The sequence below is a fragment of the Pseudopipra pipra genome, chromosome 2 (genome assembly GCF_036250125.1).
Source record: "Pseudopipra pipra isolate bDixPip1 chromosome 2, bDixPip1.hap1, whole genome shotgun sequence".
Lineage (NCBI taxonomy): Eukaryota > Metazoa > Chordata > Aves > Passeriformes > Pipridae > Pseudopipra > Pseudopipra pipra.
The window spans coordinates 113,580,406-113,597,638 of record NC_087550.1 but is presented as its reverse complement, the minus strand read 5'-3'; the positions used below and the strand labels follow the sequence as shown (position 1 = coordinate 113,597,638).

The 17,233-nt window shown below is 42.3% G+C and overlaps 2 protein-coding genes across 4 annotated transcripts in view; one reads left to right on the top strand and one right to left on the bottom strand.

Moving 5' to 3' along the window:
• The first annotated feature begins 1,045 nt into the window (after positions 1 to 1,045).
• Positions 1,046 to 8,322, top strand: GATD3 (glutamine amidotransferase class 1 domain containing 3). The gene is made up of 7 exons (XM_064646964.1): positions 1,046 to 1,324; positions 3,852 to 3,904; positions 4,661 to 4,774; positions 5,107 to 5,226; positions 6,308 to 6,400; positions 6,583 to 6,739; positions 7,351 to 8,322. Exons 1-7 carry the CDS (start codon positions 1,208 to 1,210, stop codon positions 7,477 to 7,479), a joined length of 783 nt encoding a protein of 260 aa, XP_064503034.1. The 5' UTR covers positions 1,046 to 1,207; the 3' UTR covers positions 7,480 to 8,322.
• A 7,194-nt stretch (positions 8,323 to 15,516) lies between these two features.
• Positions 15,517 to 17,233, bottom strand: part of LOC135410330 (myelin-oligodendrocyte glycoprotein-like) — a 32,446-nt gene continuing 30,729 nt past the window's right edge. For all 3 annotated transcript variants that reach the window (XM_064646953.1, XM_064646952.1, XM_064646954.1), the window contains one exon: positions 15,517 to 17,165. In XM_064646953.1, coding sequence (XP_064503023.1) covers positions 17,062 to 17,165 — 104 coding nt within the window. In that variant the 3' untranslated portion in view covers positions 15,517 to 17,061. The remainder of the gene's footprint in view (positions 17,166 to 17,233) is intronic.

Here is a 17,233-nt window from a genome sequence, read left to right as displayed (position 1 = left end):
CTTTGCTAATTAAGTGACTGCAAGTATTAACAATGATCCAGAATTGCTTTTTTTCCCCCCAGCATATTCTGTTCTCTTGGATTTATTTTGTGGTCACTTTCCACTTTTGGAGTAGAGAAGAGGTAATTAAAACTGCTGAAGAGAAAAATGAGTCCAAAATATACAGCGAACACATACAGTCAATTTGTAGAATTTCAGTGTATAAATTAAAGATACACTTGCTACTTAAATAAGACATAGCAAAGTGATTTGTTTTTCTTAGAGTAGAATATTCTTTTAGGTAATTATAACAAATTTTATAACGCACAGGAAAGCAAATAAAATTTTTCCTCGTGCCCTTCCATAGTCATAGGTAGAATAATGAAAACTCAAGTATGAGGTTTTAAATTTGGTGGGTCCAAAGTTTGGCTTGATCCTTCTGCTTTTTGGTATGGTTTGTGAGCCTGACAGCCTCTGGGTTGGCTGGAGCCAGGCTTGGAAGCAGCAACCTTTCCCTTCCTCCAGGGCAGGTGGAGACCGCACCTGTAGACTTGCACCTTGACATGATGTCTGTGTGTATTTCAGCAGGACTGTCTTTCTTATACATATCACAGAATGAAATAGGTTGGAAAAGACCTCCAAGATCACTGAGTCCAACCTTTGACGGATCACCACCTTGTCACCCAGACCATGCACAAAGTGCCACGTCCAAAAGCACCTCCAGGGATGGTGAATCCACCACCCCCCCCAGGCAGCCCATTCAACGCTTCACAACGCTTTCAGTGAGGAAATTTCTCGTGATGTCCGTAGTTTGGTTTCCTTAATAAAGAAGGAAAAAGTAAAAACCAAATGGGAAGGGTAAAAGAAACACTAAAAACCAGTATTTCACAGGGTCACAGAGAGGCAGCAATGCGGCTGCCCCTGTGTGTTGTTTACCCCCTTTTCTTTAACAGCTCTGGCCTAGGGTGCCTCTTGCTGCAAGGCTTGTGTTCAAAACGAGTCCCGAGGGCTATTTCCATGTTTGGTTTTTTTTTTACTGTTATTCCCAGTAAAGGAGGCTCGGGAAGGCAACAAAGGCCCTCAGGGGCCCCTCCACGCCTCCAGGGGGCGCCGCCAAGGGCGCGGCGGCCTCGGAGCGCGGCCCTTCCGCGCCCGCCTTCTCCTGACCTGCTCCCCGTTCCTGCTCCCGGCTCCCGGTTCCTGCGCTCCCTTCTCCCACCGCCTGGCCATGCTGAGCTCCCGCGGCCCGGCCCTCTGCACCGCTCTGCGGCGGGCGGCGGGACCCGCCGGCCTCGCCTCCTTCCACTGCTCCGCCCGGCGCCGCCGCTCCGCCCGCGTCGCTGTGGTGAGTTAATGGAGGAGCCGCGGGGGCCGCGCTGAGGGGAAGCGCGTTGGTTTGTTTCTCACCCTCTGCAGGGGGGTCTCTCCAGCGGTGGGGCGGGTGCAAGGAAGGGGCCGGGAAAGGCTCGCCCGGTAGCTGCGGCAGCTGGAAACCCTCCGGAGAAGCTGAATTCTGGAAGAGAAACCCGCCTAGAGCTGAGAAACTTGGAGGAAGACAGAGCAGGAGTGGGGAGCGCGTAAAAATTGACGTCTGTGGAGTTGTTGTTGACCTGGAGTTGGTTTATAAAGAACCACAGAATGGTTGGAAGGGACCACAGTGGGTCATCTGGTCGCACCTCCCTGCTCAAGCAGGGCCATCCCAGAGGATTGTGTCCAGACGGCTCTGGAATATCTCCAGCGAAGGAGACTACACGGCCTCTCCGGTGTCTGTTCAGTGCTCGGTCACTGCAGAGGAAAGAAGTTCTTCCTCATGTCCAGGTGGAACTTCCTGGGCATCAGTTCCTGCCCATTCCTCTTGTGCCATTGCTGGGCCCCCCCGAGCAGAGCCTGGTCCATCCTCTGCCCCCTCCCTGCAGACCCTACAGACCTGGGGGAGGTCCCCTCTCAGCGTCTCTTCTCGAGGCTGAACAGCCCCAGCTCCCTCAGCCTTTATTCATAAGAAAGGTGCTCCAGTCCCTCAGTCATCCTCGTTTCCCTCTGCTGGACCTGCTTTAGCAACTCCGTGTTTCTCTTGTACTGAGGAGCCCAGGAAACTTGAAATAGTTTATAATGTGACTGGGGGAGGTTCTGAGAGCGCACAGGAGAATATTTAGGCTGGGTTGTGCTCTTCTGCAGGAAGGAGGTAAAGCATGTCACAGATACAAAAGAAAGCCAGGAGATGGAGGAGCCGGAGGTTGCCAAAGGAAAATCAAGGCTGTAGGTAGTGTCCCATCTGGACACACAGTTTTGGAGCTCAGTGAACAGCCCTTGAAGCTTGAGCTTTGTGTAGTGTAGATGGCATTAAACATATAAAGAGATAAGAAGGCATTACCTGCACAAAGAAATCTGTTTGGGGCAGAGTTGGCTCTGGAATGGGCAGAATGCTGGTCCAAATGGCTAACAGGTAACCCACCAGGAATGCTGTCATTTTAGCAAGTCACAGCTTTTTAAATAGAGAGGGGAAACCAAATGTTATTTTTTACATTTAGTGACATAAATTTTTGACTAAGGTAGGAAACAGATTTGGCAACAAGAAAGTACTGAAATAACAGAAGAGGACAGTGCTTTAGTATTTCGGTTTCAGTGAGTTTCAACATTTAAAAAGTGTTGCTTATGAAAGATAATTACAGCACAGCTGCTTATCTGTTTTTCACTCTAAAATAAAGATAAAGTAAAAAGGTTGTGAAGTCAAAGGCAGCTCCTAAATATCCAAACAGGATTAACATGGACAGAAGAACATTCATGGATTTTGCTCATTTGGTGAAATGGTGGTGGCATGTCATGACCCTGAGAGCAGAGAACTGGGTATTGGGGCCTGAAAGCCCCTTCAAGTGTAACATTTTTAACATTTCTAACTAAGACAGTTTCAGTTCTGAGTTTCTGTTCATGTGCCTGTAATTAAAAACTTTCGAGCTTCAAAAAACTGAGGTAAAACCAGGAGGGAGGAATAAAGTGAAAAAGAAGAAAAAAAAAAAGAGGAAAGGAAATTGACTTCCTAACTGGATTTTTTTCTTTCAAAACAAACAGCCAAACAAAAAACCCCATAAGAGTTCATCAATATACTTTCAGGAACTACATAATCCTTTGAATTTTTTTTTGTTTTATTTTGTTATTATAATGGTTTTTGCGCCCTGTTTTTTTAAAAATGTTTTTTCCTTTTCTACTTTGTCAAAGACTCTCCACTCACACAAAGGTATATGATTGTTTGTGCTTTTTATCCTTCGGTGTGTATAAACAAATTTAAGGTATTATTACCAGTATTATTAAGGAAAAGCATGGCTAATGCAGCATAATTGCACTATTGCATTCAAAGTGATTTAGCTGTTGATCTCTGATGCAGATCCTCAGACAAAATACAGCAGCAGGTAAAGTAGTTTATTCTCAGTGCCACCTCGAAGTGCACTTTTATCCCACTTGTGATTGATGAGCATCTGGATGAGAAGGTGTTTCACATGGATGTGGACACTTCATTGAAAAGATGTATGACACTGAGAACAACCCACTGTGTGCACAGTAAAAACATACCTAAGGATAACACGTCAGTTTATTAACTGGGGAATAAATGTATAAGCCAGGAAATAAACACTGGTTATTTGTGACCCCTGTGATGGGTTGCTATAAATAGGAAATGCCAGTTCTGCAGTGTGTCAAATGGTGACTCCAGTGCTCACAGCATCGTGCTCACTGGATTAGTAAAGAGCTTGTTGCCAAGTTGTTCTTCTGGGGGATGAAGGGAGGTTTTTTTGTTGTTTGTTCATCCTTTTTGTTTGTTTGTTTCCATCTTACCTTGTGAAACAGTCACCTGAAATACTCTCTTGATTTTCTCACTGCAGGTCCTGTCTGGTTGTGGCGTCTACGATGGCACAGAAATCCACGAGGCTTCGGCGTAAGTTGCTTTATGAGATAGGCTCCAGAACAGTCTCTGTTACACTGCAGCAGTCTGTTTAATTTAGTTTTGCTGTCTCTGGCCATCAGAATTACCCTGAAAGATGTATGATGAAGCTTCACAGTTTCCTCACAGCATAACTGGGAGCCCAGGCTGTGTTCTTGCACTACTCAGTGCTTGTCCAAAGGTGCAACACAATGTGTGTGATGCCAGAGCAAAGAGTTTGAGAGTATTTTCTTCAGAAGCAGAAATTCAGAGTTCCAGAATCAATCTCAAGAGAATTAAGTACAGACTTAATTTCGTAATCACTTTGAGTTTCTGTTCCTGTTACTACTTTTTGTTGAATTGTTAATACTTAAGTTGAATTATAAACTCCCTGCTGTGAATTAATAAAAGATGTTTCATCTAGGCCTAGGTTAAATGTACACATGGGTATGTTAAGTGTGGGACTCTTCCATAACACCTTTGGAATTGGAGAAAGGAGGCTTTTATTGTTCCTGGTTGCCTTCTTCGAAGCACCAAACAAAATGACTCCAGCTTACCTGACCCTGCCTCCCAACTGGCTTTGTGTTCTACTCTGCACTTTGATGTTCCATACAGGGATTTTGCTTCTATGTGCTCAGTATGCTTTGGTAGGATGTGTCTTTTTTAACTCTTCTTTCAAAATCAGGTGGTGGAATATTTGTAGCAAGACTTAGGGGCCAGGTAAAGCCTCTCTTTTAAGGTTTTCTGCATGTTTTATCTCCTTTTTTGTAGTGTGCTGGTGCACCTTAGTCGTGGGGGAGCTGAGGTTCACATGTATGCTCCCGATGTTCCTCAGATGCATGTCATCGACCACAGTAAGGGGCAACCAGCTGAAGCTGAGTCAAGGTAAGTCTGTGTTTCATGTGTTTTCCGTGACTGCTGAGCTTCAGTCTCTTAGACAGTCTTCAGACTGCACTTGTAGCACTTTGCTGAATGCATCTGGTGTTTTGTTTGGAGAGAAAATATTAAATGAGTTTTCTGGACTCTATTATATGCAGTCTCTCAGTGCCTGTGTTTTCCAGTAGTAGTATTTTAGAAGTATCAGTAACTTCAGTTGTTGAATACCACTGTTCTTCTTGCTTCCTCCCTTCCTCCTTGTCCTCTGACAAAACTTTATTCATGCTATTCTGTGTGCAGATTCTTAGTTTATCTCATTGTTTTATTTCTGGTTCTTCAAGGAATGTTTTAGTGGAGTCTGCAAGAATAGCTCGTGGTAAAATTGCAAGCCTGGCTAAGCTGACCACAGCAGACCATGATGCTGTGATATTCCCTGGTGGATTTGGAGCTGCCAAAAACTTGTGAGTGCCAACTAAGCATTAGACTCCTCAACTAAATATTCCTAATTAACTTTTGGTAATGAGCCTGGAGAAGAAAAGGCTTTGGGGTGACCTAATTGCAGCCTTCCAGTGCCTGAAGGGAACCTACAGAAAAGATGGACAGGGACTTTTTACAAGGGCCTGGAGTGGCAGGATGAGGGCAAGTGGCTTCATATTAGGAAAAATTTCTTTAATGTGAGGGTGGTGAGGCACTGGAACAGGTTGTCCAGAGAAACTGTGGATGCCCCATCCCTGGAAGTGTTCAAGGCCAGGTTGGATGGAGCTCTGAGCAACCTGGTGTAGTGGAAGGTGTCCCTGCCCATGGGGGACACTTTCCACAGAGGAATTGAAACTGGATGATCTTTAAGGTCCCTTGCAACTCAAACCATTCTGTGATTCCGAGAACTGTGATTCACACAGTAAAATCAGGAAGCAATAAATGGCCTTATTTACTACATATGTAATTCCTACTTCAAAAGCAAAACTCCTTTTAAAGTCTTACCATTGTCTTGTTTTAAATTTTCTGAACAATGATGGTGAAAATTCTGGAGTTCATGTATTTTCCTGCACCTAGAGGTGTTTCATTTTGGGACTGAGGGAACTGAAGGTAGAACTTCAATATTTTCAGGTATTTGTAGTGTTATTATTCTGTTTCTTCCTCTCTGCCTACCAAAAAAATCCCCCCTTGCCTTAGTAATGATAATACAATAGCTAGTTCAAAAAACCTAGCTTTTTTTAAGCTTTGAGAAACATGAATGTTATTTCCCTTTTCTTCTTTATGTTTTTTTCTTCTTTGAAAAGATTGCTGTTCCACTTCTCAGTAATCCTAGAGAGCTGATTTCATAATTCTTGTTTCTAGATGTTTATATCAAGTAAGGAGCTTTCTGACAAACCGAAGCCTTGGAAGTGAAGCATTTTGGCTAAGCATTGATGGTCAGCTAGAGACTTTTTCAGCCACCTTTTAGAAGCTGTTAAGTTTGTGATGACCCTTAGGAGCCAGTCTCAGGGCAGATACCTCTGTAGGTTTATACTGAGTTATGTATAAAGTTTCTTCCTGTGACAGATCAACCTTTGCTGTTGATGGGAAAGATTGCAAGGTGAACAGAGAAGTTGAACGAGTCTTGAAGGACTTCCACAAAGCAGGCAAACCTATTGGGTACGTATGTTTTTCAAGATGTGTGTGTGTGTGTAGGTGTTTGTCAAAGAAGCAGATAAGAAAATTCTGAGTGGAAGTTGCCTTGTGATGTCTTTCAGATGTGTAAGGCTGTGTCCATTTGAATCTTTTCAGTTATTAGCAAGTTTTGAAAGAGTGTAGAGTTACAATTCCTTCTGTTGCAGCCTGTGCTGCATTTCCCCAGTGTTGGCAGCAAAGGTTCTCTCTGGTGCTGAAGTAACTGTGGGCCACGAAGAAGAGGAAGGTGGCAAGTGGCCTTATGCTGGGACTGCAGGAGCCATCAAAGAGCTGGGAGCAAAGCACTGTGTGAAAGAAGTAACTATATCCTTTCCTGATAATTTTCATGTTGAGAGACAGTTGGGAAATGTGTCATTAAAGGAATGAATATATGTAGGATCTGGGCTTTTCCACTTAGAGTTTCATAGGAATATTTAGGGTAAAGCAGATAGCATGTGATCCAGTGCAGGATTAGAAACAGTGTCTTCTGTGTACAGCTGTGTAACTGCACAGCTGTGAGTCAGAGTATCATTCTCAGTTGTTGCCTTGGAACTCCCTTGGACACCTGGAAATGCAATAAATACTGAGTGAGTCTGCACATAAAACTTGCACAAGTTACAACTGGTTAGTTCTCTTTGAGATCTTTGTTCTTTTCCTGAAGGCTAGTGCTGCAATCAGACTGTACTCAGAGACATCTTATCACAGTGAATTTTGTAGGTTTTCTTGTGTTTCCACAGATTTCTCTTGTGGCGTTTGTATTTCTGGCAAAAATAGCTTCTACTATCTTGGATTATAGGCTGCAGCTGTCTTTGCAGCTGAGTGGTATAATGTATTTGGAGGTGCTTTTTTATGGGATAGTGGAGTTGTGAGGTTTTGTCAGCGCTGGTTCATTTTGCAGACACAAAATGTCTGTGTTTTCCTTAACTCCCTTTTACGAAGCTCACGTGGATACAAAAAACAAGGTGGTGACTACCCCAGCATTTATGTGTGAAACAGAATTACACAATATCTTCGATGGAATTGGGGCAATGGTAAAGAATGTGCTAAAACTAACTGGCAAATAAAAAAAAAAAACAACAACAACACCAGAAATGTTTAAATTTAGGGCATAGTATCAAATATATCATGGACCAATGGAAACGTTTTCACCTGCTTGACCTGTTCACACTCTAGTGAATGCTGATACCAAGCTGATTGATTCCCAGCTGCAGGAATTTCCATGCCTTTCTGAGGGAGGGGCCTTACGGAGGACAAGGAGCCTGGCCTGAGACACAGAGCATTTTTTTGGACCTTTTCCAGCTGGAGAGAGCCGTGCGGGGGTGTTCTGGAACAAGTCCTCTCGATGCACCAGTGTCAAGCCAGTTCTAATAGGGCAAAAAGAGACTTGGAGGCCCTTTCAGAAGCTGAGGGCAGATATTTTGTAGGGATTTGGCACGTGTAGTGGCAGCATGTGTGGTGATTGAAGAATGGGAATAGAGAGGAATGAGTGCATGGTTCAAGGTTTATCTGCTCAGGCCTGTGTCTGTGAACTGCAAGCCAGGATCAGCTGTTGAGGGAATAGACATCTTCCACGTCTTAATTTAGCTTGGTATTAATTAAAAAGCTATTCTGAATATCAGTCAGCAGCAGGACACAACTGCCACAAGAGTAGCACTTTGAAAAATTCATCCATTGGCCCATTATAGTTTTAAAAGGTCTTGAAATGAAGGAGAAAATATCTGCTGATGTGACGCACAACTTTTAAGGACAGTATCCGTGTTAAAGCAGTTGTATGACTAGTAGTGAATGGAAAAAGCAGCCTCAAATTATCCTAACCTCCCCTGCTTTAGGGTAATAAAGCTTTCTCCAAAGAAATACTATTGAATGTCTGGAATAATGATGTATAAATAAATTAATTTCTGCCTTTATGTCATCCTTGTCGCTTCACTTTTGTTTGACTGGTGCATTTTAGCAGTTTTTCTGCATTTCAGTTCACTTCTTTGGTACATTTTTTTCATATAGAATCCAGCAGAAACTGTGAAATTGCATTATGAAATGACAAAGAGAAGGAGTGAAGTTCCAGTATGAATGTTGGGCGTGCTCAACTTGCTCAGTCAGTGTTCATGGAATGAGCATTTTTTTTTGCTTCTGGAGCCTCTAATTTTTTGTCACTAAAAAAACCCCACATTTGGATTTAGATGATTTGGATTTTCTTCTTCAAAGCTAGCAGTGTTTTCTTGGGGGATTTTCTAGAGATTCCCTGTGCAGATCACCACATCCAGTGAGGAATCACACACAGAAACCAAGTCATCGTGGTAGCAGGCATGGTTCATGAAGTGGATTTTGGACATTCTCTGAAATCTTTTTTGCTTTTCCATCAAATTCTTCATGAAATTATCAAGTTGGGAAGAAACAGAATTTAAAACACTGCCTATATATAATTGAGTGCAAAAACTTTCCTCTGAGTTTTGCTTGTACAAAGTGGATGTTTTTAGTATCAATTTTATACACAGAGGCTTACCAAAATATAGGAGGTCATTGTTCATATAAAATGTAACAACTCTTTAAAGTGAATGTCTTTCCTACATCAGCAGGAGTTTTAAAAGAAATTTGGTAACATAAGAAAGTATCACAAAACAGAAATGGTATTGAAATCCCCAGGGCAGAGGGAGAACAGCTGCTGCCTGTGTTAACAGTACCCCTCTGCTTCAAGAGTGATCTAAATTGAGCTCAACTCTTCCTCTGAGTTAAATCTTCCCATTAACTCCCTCGCCACAGCAGGGTTCTATGTATGAATTTAGGGTTTCTCCCGTGGTAAGTGCAGCTGTGGTGGCACAAAGCTTTCTTAGATTCTGAATCTCAGATTCAGGTGCCCTGACAAATGGTGATTTTTCGTAAACATTGCTGTTACCATGCAGTGACCAGCTGTTGCATGTTTCTAGTTAGATCATCCAAATGGGGCCTCCTTACAGTCCTCTGACATTCTTCCTGGAATCCAGATACCCAAGCCATGAAGATGCCAATAATCCTCTGTATACCTTCATGTTCATCCCTGTCTTGGTGACTTCCAGGCTGGATTGTCACAGTAGCATATGCTGACAATCAAGTGTGCAAATTGAACAGCTCACCTAATGTGAGCTCACTGCTAAACAACAGCAACACTCTCAAATGATGGCCTCAAACCAGTGACTGTTTGAGGGCTGGGGCTGTGAGTTGTAAGAAGAGTTACTAAGGATCCAGCTCCTCCTCAGGGCCTGAAACATCTTTCAAGGTAGTTACAAAAAGCAAGCTACCCACACTGTTGTCAGTGCTAGAAGCTTGGGCATTTACTGGGGATGGGACAAAAATGTGGACTGGGGAAATCAAGGACAAAGTTTTATTTTCAGATATACTCACATTTTAGACCTTCTTTTTACCTTTATTTAATTTCTCTGAATTTAGACACAATGGTTTTTTAAGGGAGAAAGAATCATGTAGCAGAATTGCCTTTTTTTCATTCTCTCTAATTTCACAGTAATGTCTGACTACAAACCTTTGGTACACACATTTTTCAAGGTATTTTCTTTTTGTTTTATTGATAGAAGACTATCTTATTTCAGCAGAAGAGATAGGATTGTCGTCTTGGATTTCAGCCAGTGTAAATTTGGAGGGAAATTCCATGTGCGTTTTGAGAATTATTAATAGAGACGTTTGCTTGCCAAGCTGGGTTTTTCCTTTCCTTCCAAAGGGCTATTAGGAGCTAGTGAGGGGTTTGCTACTTTGAGCCAAGTGAATAGAAGTTTATGATTAATATGTTCTTTTAAATGCCATCAGAAATAAGAAGTGAAAGAGGCTTCTCCAAGCCTCCATGAGAAGGCACAGAACACCTGGCTTATGGATTCCTGACATTTCTTATCTTCAGGAAGCATTTAAGACCTTTGTCCTGCTGAAAGGCAGTTGTAATAAATGTGTTCCTACTTGTGTTGCTTTTCTAGAGCTGTGATGGGGTTAACTTTAGGGGTTTGGGAGGAGTTGTATTTCTTCCTGCCCCTTTTTGCCTCCTTTGCGGTTCCACACAAACCCAGTTTTATGAAATGTTGTTCTGTGGGTTGCTACAAGTGCTCGCAAATTTGACAGCAGTGCTTTTCTCTTCTAAAAGCAGAAATAAGGGTTGGGGATTGAAAAGCCCTTTTCGTTTTTACCCTTCGGTTCGTGGCTACAATAGAGACACTTTTTTCTGGGAATAAAAAGCCAGCAGAGGGCACTTGGTGAACAATGTTCTGTGCAGGGTTTCACTTACCCAGGCACAATATTCCAGCTGTACGACAGCTGGAAAGTAGGACAGCTCTGTATGACTGTTTTCTTGACATTTTGGAGGCATAGAGAGAGTAAAACAAATATTGCTTCCTACTGGTTTAACAAAAATAAATAAGGCATCTTATTCCATTGCAATGAATGCATTTGTCACTCTGTCTTGTTAAGACTCATTTCTTCAGCACAGTTACCTTTTATTTATCCCCCTGAAAGTATAATAGCAAATATACATAAATTAAGCTCTAAACCCTTCCTGTGATATCTATAACTGAAAAAATGAGGAACAGTGTAGTATAAAGTCATAAAAGTACACAGTGGGCTTTGTTTTGGTTTGGTTTGGTTTGATTTCGTTCGGTTTGTTTTAATGGGGGTGTTTTGGAGGGGGTTGTTTTGTTACTTGTTTGTTTTTTAAATACTAGTGCTGTTATAGCCCAGATGACCTATTACCAAGGTTTGTAGGGAGGGACTTTTATCAGGCCAAGAAATACTCCTCGAAGGAAACACACTGTTTCCTGAAGCATCTGTGTGTTTCCAAGCTAGCAATATCTTTTATGTATATGTGCCTTTTTTTTTTTTTTCAGAGTGGGAGCTTAGACAATCCTCCATCTGCAAATAATTGAGCATTACCTGTATTCCAGGGCTTGAGCCTTTTGTTTGAGCTGGTTTTCTTCCTCCTTTCTGTGGCTTGAAGTGGCTGAGGGGAAGCTTGCATGTGGTATGGGTCAGCCTTAGCCCTCAAAAGAATTAAGGAGCTGATATTTGGTTTTCTCCACAGTGATTTCAGTGATATCAACATCTCTGCAGAAAGAGAGAGAGAGGGGAAGAGAAGGGGCTAAACTTGGACTATCCCAGAAGCTGAAACAGAAGTTGCAGCAAGGATTGCAGCACCCAGAGACACATGATTTCATGTGCATATTTAAAATAATCACCTTCCTTGCTTGTTTTCAGTATTTTTTAGTACTCTGCTCAAAAGCTGAGTGTCATACTATGGGAATGACTGTCCTCAGGCTTAGCTGAATTAATGGTGAGAGGTGTCCCCACCCATGGCAGAGGGTTTGGAGCTAGATGATCTTTAAGGTCACTTCCAACCCTTAACATTCTATGATTCTGTATCAAGTATATCCACACTTATTTCTCGCTGATGTTCTATGTGAGCCATTTCCATACATCATATTGAACAAAAGGGAGCTCACAGAGGGAAACACTAACCAGTTAATCTGGCCTCACTGTAATCTTAGTACAAGATGAGCAGACTAACTCCTTTTTGTCTCTTACCAGTGTCCCTTTCAAACATGAAAAAATGAGCTCGCTTTTACAGCCATTCTTTGGCAAGAATAATGTACAAGGACATCTTAAAAATTCCTTTACTGTAGCAGATTATCAGCCTTATGCTCTTGCCATATGGAATACATAGGTGTGGGCCACCAAGGTACTAGAAGTGGGAGGAGTGGAGATTCCTCCTCCTTAAATGTGTGAATTGTTATTGTACTCATTAGTTTTCAAAGCTGTCCCTCTTGTTCACAATGAAATGGAAAAAAACCACAAGAAGTATGTGCTGCCCATGTTCTGCATGTTGAGTGAACTTTCAAGACAGACACTTGCTGTGTCACCACCCAGAGAAGGAAGGACAAGTCAAGGTCTGCCAGTCATTCTAAACTTCTCCCAGGAAATCTGAAAGATGGTCATACATAACCCCTGGGAATGGCTTTAACTACAGCTCTGGGAAAATATAATAAACAGGGATGTTTAAACATCCCAAGTGCTGCTGCAAATCTGAGTACTAAACAGTAGAGTTGTAAACAACATGTAGAGGGCATCCAGGCCCTTCTATAGTCACACAGCTCACGCTTTTGAGTGGAGGTGCTCATACAGCACCAAGCAGAACACAGAAATCACAGCAATAATTCTATTTAAAAACAGATGGATGATACAATAATGAAATAAATGTGTTATTTCTGTCCTCTGTATCATTGAACAGAGCCCCTGTCAGGGCTCCTCTGTTTCCTTGTAGCTCAGTTCTTACCTGCTGCTCTTGCACCTCCAGGTCACCACTTGTGCCCTGGCTCAGTTTCTCCTTCCCATCTCTGGCCAAGAAGCACAGCAGAGCAATTTTTGGAGGGCAAAAAGGATTGGTGTCTGGAAGTGTAATAATTTGGAAAATACCATGCACCTCCTTCTCCTCCTTCTCTTCCTCTTCTTAAAATTCAGATCCTCATTCTTAAAAGTCTTGCTCTTCAGGAGACAGGAACTGCTCAGCCTGTGTTCTTGTGCCATACTGTGAGGGTATCATGTTTAGTGGTATGTGACATTGATGATAGCCCTTTCTTCTCAAAGGCTGAAACAAAAAAAGTAATTTAGAGAAAAAAAAAAAAAGAGAGAAAAAAATGATTAAAAAACAGATGTGGGAATATTCTGGTTTTTTTCTCTTTTTTTGATGCCAACTTAAAAATTCAAGTGAAAGAAATTCATTATCAGAAGAAAAAAAGAGAGAGAAAAATCACATTCTGAAAAATTTTCAGTATGTTCTTGGGGACATCTTTGTGCATCAGTCAGTTTCCTGTTTCTGGTAAAGTTTTATATTTTTTCCATAATAATAATAATCATGCATCTGGCTCCCCACACCACTAGAGCTTTGTGACTTTCTGTGGCTTCAAGTTCTTTGTGACTTTGCCAGGCTTCAAGTTCTGTTTCTTCAGGCTAAAGTGGGGATTGCATCACCCTGTTCCTGGCTACGTGTGCGTCCCATGTTAATGCTTGAGAGCATCTGCTCTGAAACAGATAGAGAAAAATGCAATAAAATCCTGTTGCCACTTGTAACCTTTATGATATGAGTCCTGCAAAGTGTTTTTGGAGCTGAACCTATTGGCCTTATTCAAGAAATTGTCTTTTACCATTTGCCTTTGAGTATTAATACAGGTGAACCCCCGTGCAAATGTGCTTAATGCCTATTTATTAGTTGAATTTAAACGATTTTGTTGCAATTTTCATTTGTGACTCTTGTCAAAGGTCTTTCCTTCCTCAAAAAATATGGAAACACCTTTTTAATGCCATGTAAAAGTGGAGAAAAATGCTGTTCTTAGTATGTAATTACTAAAGGCTAAATCAGCATTCACACAGGGCCTGTCAGTCTAAAAGAGGTGGAAGACAGAGCTGTGTGACTGGTGTGGGGAGGAATCGGAGAGAGAGGTTTTAGATGGCTTCTGTACAGTGTGACTGGAAGGCACCTGAGATATAAACCCAAGATCTGGCCATAGTTTAGAAAAGAAAGGTTAAGGGAAAAGGTTTAAGGAAAATGGAAAGGGTAAAGGGAAAGGAGAAGAGAGGAGAGAGGAGGTGAAGAAATCATTAAAGGAAGAAGATGGCCAAGTTACACTTCCATGTCTGAAAAAATATCCATCTGCAATGGCTAAAAGATGTGACCTGCCTTTTTTGATGTGGCAGTCAGTGCAGTGATCAAAGAATTTTGTAATTCCAGTCTGGATTCTTGCTAGATACAGCACTGTATGGGAATGCAATTAGTACAGCTAAACCAAATTATTTCAGGATGTGCTTTTTCAACATCCCTTTGTCTTGTGGGGCCCTTTGCAAAGAGGGAAGTGTGGTCTTAAAATGCACTGGCTCCCCGTTTGTTTTCAAGTGTGACTCAAAACACGGGCTTTAGCTGATAAATTAGATATGGTGTGAAGTCCTTGCTCCTGACAGACTGTATTTTCCTACCAGCCCTCTGGACGGGGGGCACTGCTGGCAAGGAATTTGTCTTTAGTCTCTCTCTGCCTGATGGTCCATCAGAGCCATGTCTGGACCCATGTGAGTGCCTGTCTCTCCACACACAGCTGGCATCAAAATGCTGAGATTCTTTAACTGAGCAGACATAACCAGGCAACTTTCTGCACTCATTGCACCAGTTTTGCAGACCGATTAATCACTGAGCGTCTGCTAGAGGATTGGGTTTCATCATTTCTTTCATTAATATAAAAGAAAAAAAAAGATGCTCCTTTGCATGTGAATAACCTCATCAGTAATTTCATCCCACTGCCATTCCCAGCTGTGTCCAGTGCATGGCCATCCTTTGGGGCATGGGGACTGCCTTGAGGCCAGCACACCAAAGGCCTTCCATTGAAGAGCAGACCTTCCTTCAGAAGAAAACAAACCTTCCTTGAGAAGAACAACGGAGCTGGCGAAGGATCTGGAGCACAAGTTTTATAAGGAATGGTTGAGGGGAACTGGTGGTGATAACCTATAGAAAAGGAAGCTCAGGGGAGACCTTATTGCTCTCCACAACCACCTGAAAGGAGGTTGTAGCCAAGTGGGGGTTGGGCTCTGCTCCCAGGTAACAAGGGACAGGATCAGAGGAAATGGCCTCAAGTTGCACCAGGAGAGGTGTAGTTTTGAGTAGATATTAGGAATAAATCCTCATGGAAAGGGCAGTCAGACATTTGAACAGACTGCTCAGAGAAGTGGTGGAGTCACCATCCCTGCAGGTAATTAAAAGGTCTGTAGATGTGGTGCTTAGGGACATGGTTTAGTGGTGGTCTTGGCAGTGCTGGGTTAATTGTTGGACTTGATGACATTTAGAGATCTTTTCCAACCTAAACAATTCTGTGATTCTACACCTTTTGTAAAGTGGAGGGCTGCTTGAGTGGCTAATAGATTTTTAGAAGTCATATGGTCCCTGAGATGAGGGCAGGCAGTTCAGACTTTAAGACCAACAGATCTAACCAGATATCACCTTTTGGACTTTCTGATTGCAGAGGAGCCTTGCTGATTGTAGGAACAACTGGAATACAAATAAATAACTCTTGTAGACCAAACAATTGCTCTCATTCGGGTTTTTGGTTTTGTTTTAGGTTTTTATTTTTAATCAAATTTCATTTTGAAAAATACATGAAATCTGAGACAAACATTTGGAGGGTAGGACACAAAAAGACAATCACAGTATGTACAATTCTTACATTCAAATCCTTCTGTGAAGGGGAACCCCAGCTGTTGCACTGAGCTGCTCTGTACCCAGAGTAGCCAAGTACCTGCTGAGCTTCACTGCAGCAGCAGCACAGTCTGGGCGTGGGATGTTGTCTCTCTTCCCCGCCACGGGGAAAGGGCCCTTTGTTAAAAAAGTCAAAGGTGACCATCTCCTTTACCTCAATGGATAACATTTTAAGTTCTATTTTATTCTATTCCCTTCCTCTCTTTCCTTTGAAAGAAAAAGGTGCAACTGTTCCAAATCAAAATGACTTCATGCAAGTCCTTATGAATCACTCCCCCTGTTCGAGGGCTCAGCCAGGAGGGAAGTGTTGCAGTCACTGCTGATCACCAGCCCAGGGGAGTGGTTCTGTCCTCTGGGTGCTTTTTGGCTGTGAAATAGGGTAGTTGCAGTTCTGGCCTGAAACAAAACTTCTGCACTTTGTTTGTATGCAGGATCCTTCCAACCTAAGTTTTACACAGGAGCATCTGTGCTACCTGAATCAAACATTTCCAGAAATAAACCTATTTAGTTTGCATAGGTGTCAGTTACAATGATTCTGATGAGTTTTTAAATACTTCCCCCCTCTCCAAAGGTGCTCTTTTTAACTAAGTTACATTGTCACAGTAACAATTTCTTATTGCACAGTTTTAGTTTAAGTATCCATCTTTTCCATGATGCTCACATTGGTGAGCAGTGCTTCATGACAAAAAGAGAAAATACTGAACTCAGCCTTCTAAAGCTTTTTGGCTGATTTAGAAGTGGACTTGGTAGTAATACATCACTACTTCTTCTGTGTTGATGTTTTATGAACTTCCATCCTCTTTCTCAATCAGCTTCACCCTTCCGCTGAAGAAATTATTTATTTCTTGTGGAAAAATAATGTTCTTACTGATGGCCCATGATGCTGAAGAGTGAAAACAGAAGCTAAAGTTCCACAGGCTGCAGTTTCACAAGGTTTCCTTCTTTTATGTTTCGCAAAATGGGAGGGCCTTGCAACTTCCAGTTTTTGTCTGATACAGAGGGTGATTACTCCTGCTCCTCCTTTCAGCGGTCTCTGAAGGACAGCAGATGAGATCTTAAGCAAAATGTCTCACTAGGGTCAGTTATAATGTGACCCTGTAGTTTTGTGAGTCTTTTATCCTGTCATTAAAGCAAACCCACAAATTAAAATGTTCACACTGGCAGCACTAAAACTGGACTCCAAGAACCAAACGAAAAAGCAGATTTACCACCTCAGAGTTTTGCTGCCTTTGGTTTTTTGGAACCAAATGTGGGACATAAACACCTAGTGCTCAGTCTGTTTTCAGCTACTGGTGTTTCTGTCACGTGGCTCTGGAACCTACAGGCCTGTTCTGCCCAGTGAGGTCCCCTGGTGAGGAGAACTTCCCAAAGACAAGGTTGGCTTCCCTGGTTACAAGTGCCAAACCCCCAGTGTGACCAGGAGGTGGAAAGAGAGGGAAAACACAGCCAGACGTGGTGTTTCAGGAGGGCTTCTGGAGGCAATCTGACTCTGTGCTGGAAAATTAAAAAAAGAGAAAATTGGCATGTAAGTGGTGACTTGACAAAAAGTGTATTTGAAGTTT